The following is a 9,370-nucleotide window of genomic DNA, read 5'->3' on the forward strand; positions in this document are numbered from 1 at the left end:
TCTTAATATCTACCCATTCGCGCACTTCTCCGTTTTGGTTGAACGTGGACACAAGCCATTGTAATCTTCTAATCCTTTCACCCTCTCCAATTTCTCCCTCTAACCAACTCTACAACGTCCGATTAAGACGTTCAAACGTATCTGTGTTACATTAGCATTTCGTTTCTGAATGTATGCAGACATTGTTAAAACAAAGAAACTTGAAGGTGATAGTGGTTGAACTAGAGAAATTATGGTATTAAGAGATGATTTTGAGTGAAAAATATTGCATCCAAGGCGTGATATTTATAGCGACGGAACATCAATTGTACATAACATGTGGGCTCCTGAGGGATTGGTGCCCACATGAAAGAACATGCATGCGCTAGATGAGTTGGCGCCCACCAACCAAATGCACCTAGGCGCCAGGAGCATTGACTCCTTCTCATGAGGGTCAATGCATGCGCCAATAGCATTGACGCCTCCTCATGAGGAGTCAAATGCATGCGCCAATACTATTGGCGGCTCCTCTTAATGCATTGGGGATACGCCAATTCATCTGACGCATCCTCTTCAAAACTTGATTATTTTGATAATTTTTCTGAATTATTGATTATTTTCGATTATTTTTAAAAAAGATGGTTATTTTAAAAAAAATCCGAAAATATTGCATACAAGTTTTTGAATATATAATGTACACTTTTGAAGAGAAATGAAATATTAATAATTTAAAAACTCAAATCAATAGTAATAATTTTAAAAAAATAAGTACTAGTATAAAATAAAAACATTTGACCGAATAATTAAAAAAAATAAAAAATTTCTTCCTCTCTTCTTTGTGCTGCTTCATTCTAATGGCCGCTGCTATTAGCTAGGGCTAACACAGCAAAACCACTTCCAAAGTCAACAATCAACCAATCCACTACGAAACTCAACTCAACTCTCACGAAACACCTTTCGTACCATTCACGATGAGAACGAAAACCGTTGGTGGAAAAAAGCGTTGCTTAACACTCTCCACAACTTCTCCATTCTCCTCCATAACTCCGGTACTACTTCTACACACTCCCACATCTCAACCCTAACCCTAACCCTAAACGACACGTCGTTTTATTAACCCTAATTTCTCTCCTTTTTTCAGGATAGCGACGATGAAGATCCAAATCCACATCTTCGGAAAGACATAATCTGGAACCGTTGGGTGATTTTCTCGCAAGATAGAACGAAGAAGCCTTGCGATTTCAAAGGTAAATCGACATTTAACACAAACCCTAGCAGAAACAAACCGTGTATTTTTTGCATTGGTTATGAGGATGAATGTACGCCTGAGATCTTTCGTGTTCCGTTTGATGAACTCAATTGGAAGATTCGTGTTGTGGAGCATCCTTATCCTGCTCTTTCGAGGTATGTTCCGGAGCTTCATAATGTTCCTCCGGAAGATACGGTTTTGGATGGGTTTGGCATTCATGATGTTGTTATTGAGAGTCCGGTTCATTCTGATCAGCTCTTGGAGTTGTCTCCGAGGGAGATTGGAGAGGTTTTTGTGGCTTTTATTAACCGGATTCATGAATTGGTTCCCCTTGGGTCTATCAAATACATTCAGGTTTGTTTGTTTTTATGGGTTTTTTATTTTTTTGAATTTAATTCAAGTTTTTACATTTTAAGGTTAAGAATATATGTTGGTGTCCGGCTGGTGTGTCAGACATTAACATGTGTTGGGATCCTGACACGATTTCAATATGAAGTGTTAGACGGATAGTGTTACCTAGGTTGTTATGCACTTGATAGATAAACCCTATTAGGTTGGTTTGGTAGAAGCATGCTAGATATGCAAGTAGGAAAATTGTGTGGAGGGATAACTTTAGGGGCAATGTCTGTTAGTATTGTTTTATCCACCTCAAATAAGGTTGACTCTTGTAGGAGGATATATATGTGAGTTTCGTAAGGAAATGCATGTATTCGATATGTAACATATTGTTGTTGATGATTTTGCATTTTCAAAGGATAATTTCATGTTTTTATTTGTTTGTTTAGTGAAAAATAGAGGGATCTTTAAGGTTATTATCACTTAAAAGTAGTTATTCTAGTTGGTGATATTAGTCTTAATGCACCAAATACACAGTGTGGTTGGTTGGCTTAGTAGAACTGTGCTAGGTTTGTAAGTGGGGAGAATGTGTGCTGTTTGGTAGGAGGATATATGTGGGAAGAATGCACACTATTCATAATGTTTGTATGATCATTATGCATTTTGAAGGCTATTGTGAAAATTTTTGAAGCAATGTTATCAGATATCAGCCACGGCGGCGCTATGCCGGATATACATGGCGGTTTTTTGGGCTCGCCGCAATTGTAAATATCAGCCGATATTGCAAGTTTTTGTGCCATAATCCGCTATAATGGCGTGGCAAAATGTCCGGTATGGCGGGATTTCAGCTCTCCACGATGGACCGCCATCTGCCATCGACAACACTGTTTTGAAGTGAAATTTTTTAAGAGAATACATAATCTGAGAGTAGTTTTATTTTCCTTCCTAGTTGGTGACATTTGTCCTTGTTCACTTGGTATGCAATGAGGTGGCTTAGTGGAGCCATTTTAGGTCTGCTAGTAGCAAGAATGTGTACCCTTGTTGCTGCCTTGAACTGGATTAACTTTGTTATGGAGATATATGTGGATATAATATAACTACAAACAATGCCACACAATTGGTAATGTCTGCGTGGTCATTTTATATTAAGGTGAATTTTGAGGTAATAGGTAATGTAAGAAGAGTAGTGGAATTTTTTCTAGCTGGTGATATGAGTCCTTATGCACTCCGCAATGAGGTTGACTTAGAGGAGCCATGCTACTGCAAGTAGGAAGGTTGTGTAAAGATGTATTCCTTAGTGTGAGGTATTTAGTTTGATTCATTGTGAAAAAAATCCTTTAGGGTGTTGCCAATCTTTGTTGCTCTGCCCATCTCAAACTAGATTGACTTTGGTAGGAGGATAAATGTTGATATAAGTGGTAAGAGTTATTAATCCCGGATAGCGGAGCGGAGCGGCCGACACCAAAAATGGGATAGCGGATAGCGGGATAGCTTTTTGGACTAATTATATGAATAATCTACTTATATTATTATTCATCCCAAAATTTATATATTTTAAAAGAAATGAAAAAAAAACAATGATATGAAAGAAAAAACAACCTGAAAACGAATAGAAAAACAATGAATAGAAAAGAACATGATAAAGAACAAAATAAAAAAGGAGAAAACAGAAGAAACGCGATGGAGAAAGGTGAAATAACACGAATGAGAGGAGAAAGCACGGACGACTACAATAATTTTTCCAATTTCAAAACTTTTTAAGTGTTAAAAGGTCTTTTCGCACTCCAAAAAAGCCCTGAAAGCAGAAAACCGCTCCAGGCCGGGAAGCGCTCCCGCAACCCACTATCCCAGATTTCCCGGCCGCTAACCAAAACTGGGATGCGCGCCGCTCATCCGTAGCGGCGGGTTTCCGCACCGGGAGAGAATCCCGGGATAGCGCATGGAGCGGCCGCTGTTAATAACTGTGGTAAGAATGCACCCAATGCGTAGTGTTTGTGTGATCATTTTGCATTTCGAAGGCTAATGTGATAATTTTGAAGCAAGCCTTCAATGTATGTGTGGTGATGATGCATAGGTACGGGTACAGTACCCGGTGCGGGTACTGCTACCGGTACGGGATACGGCATTTTTAAAAAATCAATGTACGGGTACGTTAATAAGAAATGAGAATTTTCTATAAAATATGAGTAGAGAACAAATTGTTAGGTTCATAACAAAACACCACTATAAAAAATTGAAAAAATAAAAAAATAATGTTAAGATACAATAACAAAAAAATTAGAACACATAAATATACTATATTGATATTTGAGAAAACCACAAATTTCATTCAAAACCGTATAATGAAAAAAAATGAAGTACCACGAGTATGGTACGAGTACCCGGTACGGGTATGTATCCGGTACCGGTACTTCAGCATTTTAGAAGTACCCATGCTTCAGAAATGCGGTCATATACCCATCCTTGAACGAAGAAATTATCAATGTAGTTCTTAGAATAGGTAATTTGTTAGTCATATTCGCCTCTTGGACTTATTTGATTAGCAAAATATAAATTCCTGGGTTGAGATTAAAATTCACATTCTAGGTAATGTCTACTGAAAGAGCCATTCTAGGTCTGCTAGTAGCAAGAATCTTATTTAGTGCCAAATGGGAGCCATTCCCTGTAATATGTAAACCTCTCAATATGTGAGCTACGCTCTGTCGTCATTCCCTTTTTTATTTTTATGCAGTGTGCCTTTTTATTTATATATAGTTGACTTATTTCAACCGCTATGTAGCTTTTGCTATTTGCCCGGAACGCTATTTGCTATCTTACATAGCAGATTTTTGGTGTTCCTCTATTTTCCGCAATTCACTATTGATAACATTGATTTCACTATTTATTCCTTGTTAATTTTTGGGCCCTTGTTCTACAAGTTGGTATTTTTCTACAAGTTGGTATTTTTCTACAAGTTGGTATTTTTCTTCATAGGTTATGTGAGCTTGACTCTTTTGGGTTGCTTCACGGGTTGTGTTCATATGGGGTTTGACACTTTCAGTTTGAAAGTAGGAAGTTACTATCTTCTCCCTTGTCCTGTTTTATCATTTTTAAATCTCATTCATTTTGACTAAAGTTATGCTTGAATTTATGTTCTAATGATGTACACCTTCTATGGATCATATTATTTTGGTAATAGTTTGCATAAATAATTTTCAATGCAAGGTAATCTCTTAGATGAGTAGTTTGTCGATCTTGGAATTATTTGGTGTTTAGATATCTATTTTATTGCAGTGTGCAGTAGTGACCTATGATTTCTAATCTAGGAATATTATAATTGTTATTTTACTTTGGGTAATGGGAGCAACAGAGCGATTAAGCACTGTTGCTTGCATGCTCCAGTTCCACATAAATCACTATTGATTTATTTACTTTTCCAGTTTAAAATAATATTATCTACAATAACATTGATACTTGCCGTTAACCTTGTCTTGCATTGTTCTGCATAAATATATTATTACGGTTGTCTTTTACTGGCACATGCTTCATGTAATTTTCATGTATAATAAACTTGATTTATTAATCTTTGAAGGTGTTTAAAAACCACGGGGCTTCAGCTGGTGCATCAATGAGTCATTCTCATAGTCAGATCCTGGCCTTGCCAATTATTCCAACCAATGTTTCTGCCCGTCTTTCAAATATGAAGGATTTTTTTTATCAGACAGGGAAATGCTGTATATGTGAAATTCAACACGAGGATCTTTTGATTGATTCATCTACCTATTTCTTTTCATTGGTTCCTTTTGCTGCTTCATATCCTTTTGAGATATGGATTATTCCCCGGAATCACTCTCCTCATTTCCATGAATTGGATGCTGAAATGGTAACACTTCATTCTATGCAAAGTCCTATTTACGTTTAAATGCAAAATAGGTAGTTCGATTTTGATGTAAATGCATCTCACTTGAATAAAAGGCTTTATTTTAGTTGTTTTTTGAGACTGGTTGTCAGATGCTAGATCTTTTATAATGTGACATTCAGCATCAGAAACACATTGAAAAAGTAAATCTAAATTGGTGTTTGACTGTCATGGTATTTTAGAATATAGTTGCATTATATTTGGTTCCTTAATCATTAGAGGCTGGGCACAAAATTTTCCTAGGAATTATTATATAACATGAAGATGCAAGTTCTAATTGTCAGGTGTCTTCAAATATGACTAAATAACAAATGCTTTTCTTATAAAGGATGAAAGTGGATTTTAGTTAAACTAATAAGGGTAAAAGTAGAAGAAAAAATAATAAGCTATAAGGTAAAATGCTATTTGACACAGCGTTTGGAAAATAAGCTATAAGCTAGTAAAATTAGCTATAAGCTAGTGATGAAAAGACAGTTACCAAACAGGTCTTTCATTGTCATATGAGCTTATAAGCTATAAGCTCAAAAATATGTCATGCCAAACAGAGTCATAGTGGAATAAAATAAAAGGTTCAATTCAACAAAGGCAAAATATGGGTTTGGCCGTCACAGTCGGCTGGATTCTCTGACCAAAGAAAGCTACATGAAAACCCTTGGCAATTATTAGCAAGAGAATGTCAATGTCTTGTATGCAATGGACATTTAGGGTCTAACATACATTTGAATTTTGAGGATTTATCATAATAGTACTGATTGAACATACTTGTTACTTATAGCTTGAGCTATAGCTACAGTTGTGGATTTTGCAATGCTATTGGCTTAGCTTAGCGAAATCTTTCTTGTATTGCTATACTAAGCATGCAATATTGTCCAACTATATATACCTGTGGTAATTTCTCCAATTTGGGGTCTATGGTCAAAAGGTTGACCATTATATATTGACATTTATTTTGAAGGCATTTGATCTTGGAGGTTTGATGAGACAAACTCTTAGAAAGATATCTTTTCAATTGAACAATCCGCCATTCAACTTTATGATTCATACTAGCCCACTGCATGGTGATGGGACAGAGTTGGCATACAGTCATTGGTTTATACAAATAGTACCTCAGCTAGTTCCGACAACTGGTGTTGAGCTCGGAACTGGATGTCACGTCAATCCTGTTTTGCCTGAGGATGCTGCAAAGGTTCTAAGAGAAGTGATTGTTCCAGTGTTTGCACACGATAGGTATAACATATACTTGGTGCCTAATTTCAAACTTGAATGCTGATAAAACACTTGCTGTATTTTTTCAGTTTATGCTAAGTGACTCTTTGTGCCAGCTTAGGTTCATTTGAAAGAATTGATTCCCCTAAGTTCTTGAAACCAAATAATAAAATGGATACTATCTTTACCTATCTATGTTCTATACCGCTAATTATCATTTTTTGTATCTTGATTGAAATGCGGGGGGTCATTTGTACATTTAATATTGTTCCTTCGTTCTTTTCACGCAATAATTTATTGTTAATTTATCTTGTGTGATACGGGAAGAGAAAAGGTTTGGAGTTGAATCTTATTTTATGAAGTTTGAGTTTGTAAATTATTGAATATGCTATATTTTTTGCTTAGTTGTGTTGCACACATGGCTCTGAGATGGTAAAATTGAGAGAAAATATAGTGAAACAAGGGAACTTGAATGTTTAAACGATTATGTTTGATTTGATTTGATTTATATATTGTTCGGTTCTTAATTATTTTTGGTCTTCTCTTTAAAATTAGTTTAACCAATGTTGTTTATTTTTTGGGTATTTAAATTCTGGGAGTATATATTATGTCAATTGTCAAGTTTCCAAATTTGGTTTTATGATAATTTTTTGTGTGCATAATTTTGTTATTTATTATCCCAAAGTTTATTTTCTACATTATTTTGGAATTTTAATTTCTGAATCATGCAAAAATTATATTTATTTTAAGTGTATTGTTTTGATTTTTGTTGAAGGCGTACCATAGGTTTTTCACCTCCAAGTAAGATTGTGGATTATAGTGAGGCATTCACCACTAAAGAGGTAATTGAATTATGAATTACTGCCATGTTATGATTTTCTATTCAGATTAAAATAGCATTAATTTTTTTATTCTTAGGTGTTTCCTACCCGAGAATATCTACTGAATTGGGCACGAGCCATTGGGAGAGAGAACGGATTTACTGTCATTATTCAGAGGTCAGACAATGGTGGTACAGGGAAGAAGAAGATAGGAAGGAAAACAACTGTGATTTTGGGTTGCGAAAGAAGTGGAAAATATAGACAATATAAAGATGCATTAGCTCGCAAGACTGGAACGAAGAAATGTGGATGTCCATTCAGACTAAGAGGAAGACCTGTTAGAAACGGCGATGGATGGAAAGTGAATGTAGTGTGTGGATTTCACAACCATGAAGTAATTGAGACAGCGATTGGGAGCACATATGCAGGTCGACTAAGCGGAGAAGAGAAGTCCTTGGTCGACGATTTGACGAGGAGTATGGTAAAACCAAAAGACATATTACAGACATTGAAAGAAAGAAATGAAGAGAATCTCACTTCTATCAAGCAGATTTATAATGTGCGCCAACAGTTAAAACGTTCTAGAATAGAAGTGGGAACACTGAGCATAGAAAATTAGTGTTAATTGCATTCAACATTTGTATTACTCTATTTTTTCATAAGGTACTATCTATTATTGTTATTGTTATTATTATTGCCGTTGTCATTATAATCATCTCAGTATTTCAACTATTACAGTGATAGTGCTAAAAGAGTACTTTAAAAATGGAATAAGTGCTTTATTAGTTTCCTTGGCAATTTGACTTGCCAATCTGGTATTGTTATTGCCCAAATGTTGGATCCGGCTTCAGTGACTTTCCAGCGGGAAAGTCACCATAACTTTTAATAAATTGCCACCACATGATCAATCCAATGACTTTATATTAATTTATTGTTTTATGAAATGTTATTACACTTTATGATAGTGTTATGAACTGTTATCATACTTAAAAGTTTATAAAAATCTGTTATGACAGAGATAAAAGCTTATAGAAAACTGTTATGACAGTGGATGAAATTAATATGTAAAAGATTATTGAACTTGGATATATAAAGAATGTCAATATGTAAAGTAAATTTTTATTACAGTGTAGGAAATTTGATGAGTATGCTTCTCATTGGTATTAATTGCATGCTTCTTATGATAGTGAAATTTTATGACAGTGCAGAAACTTAGGGCTCGTTTGAATGAGTTTTAGATTTTAGTTTTTAAAAACCATTTTGAAAATTAAGTTTTTAAAAAAAGTTTTGAGGAAAAAACATGTTTGGTAATCTAATTTTCAAAAATTGTTTTAAAGTTGAACATGGTTACAAATTTGCCATTGATGAATATAATACCATTTTTTCTTGTTTTGTCCTCTTCCTAATTTCCAAAACTAAAAACCAAAAAATCAAAACCTCTAAAACCTATTTTAGATTTTTAGTTTTAAAAACTCACAAATAGAAAATAGTTTTGAGAAATAGTTTTATAAAATTAGACTACCAAACAAATTTTATAATTTTTAATTTTTAAAAACTAAGAAACAGTTTTTCAAAACCATATCAAACAGACCCTTAATGTTCTAACTGATATTGGAAACTGTTTATCTTGCTTATGTTGTATAGTACTTTCATTCATATTGTTTTATTTCTTGTTCAGGCGGTATATACTACCTTCATTCATGATGTTTATATTTAAATTGATACTGAAAATGATATTTTGTGGGTTAATGGGAATACTAGCAGTAATTGTGTTAAATTGTAATACTTACAAATTACCTATTATATCCAAAAATGTTACAAAATGACAGTATAGAAAATGTTACAAAATGATAGTGCATGAAATGTTACACAATTACACTG

General features: G+C 34.5%; 1 protein-coding gene across 1 annotated transcript; it reads left to right on the top strand.

The window, feature by feature from the left end:
* Window positions 1-780: 780 nt before the first annotated feature.
* Window positions 781-8,177, top strand: LOC127125946 (ADP-glucose phosphorylase). Its single transcript, XM_051054810.1, has 6 exons — window positions 781-1,028; window positions 1,121-1,582; window positions 5,136-5,426; window positions 6,418-6,689; window positions 7,444-7,510; window positions 7,587-8,177. Exons 1-6 carry the CDS (start codon window positions 951-953, stop codon window positions 8,106-8,108), a joined length of 1,692 nt encoding a protein of 563 aa, XP_050910767.1. The 5' UTR covers window positions 781-950; the 3' UTR covers window positions 8,109-8,177.
* Window positions 8,178-9,370: the final 1,193 nt, after the last annotated feature.

Source organism: Lathyrus oleraceus, chromosome 1 (genome assembly GCF_024323335.1).
Source record: "Lathyrus oleraceus cultivar Zhongwan6 chromosome 1, CAAS_Psat_ZW6_1.0, whole genome shotgun sequence".
Classification (NCBI taxonomy): Eukaryota; Viridiplantae; Streptophyta; class Magnoliopsida; order Fabales; family Fabaceae; genus Lathyrus; species Lathyrus oleraceus.

Bases quoted from the DNA above. Each gene is read 5' to 3' on its own strand.
- LOC127125946 (XM_051054810.1), top strand. From the start codon at position 951: ATGAGAACGAAAACCGTTGGTGGAAAAAAGCGTTGCTTAACACTCTCC. The intron at 1,029-1,120 runs GTACTACTTCTA...TCCTTTTTTCAG, and splicing joins CATTCTCCTCCATAACTCCG to GATAGCGACGATGAAGATCC. The intron at 6,690-7,443 runs GTATAACATATA...TTTTTGTTGAAG, and splicing joins CCAGTGTTTGCACACGATAG to GCGTACCATAGGTTTTTCAC.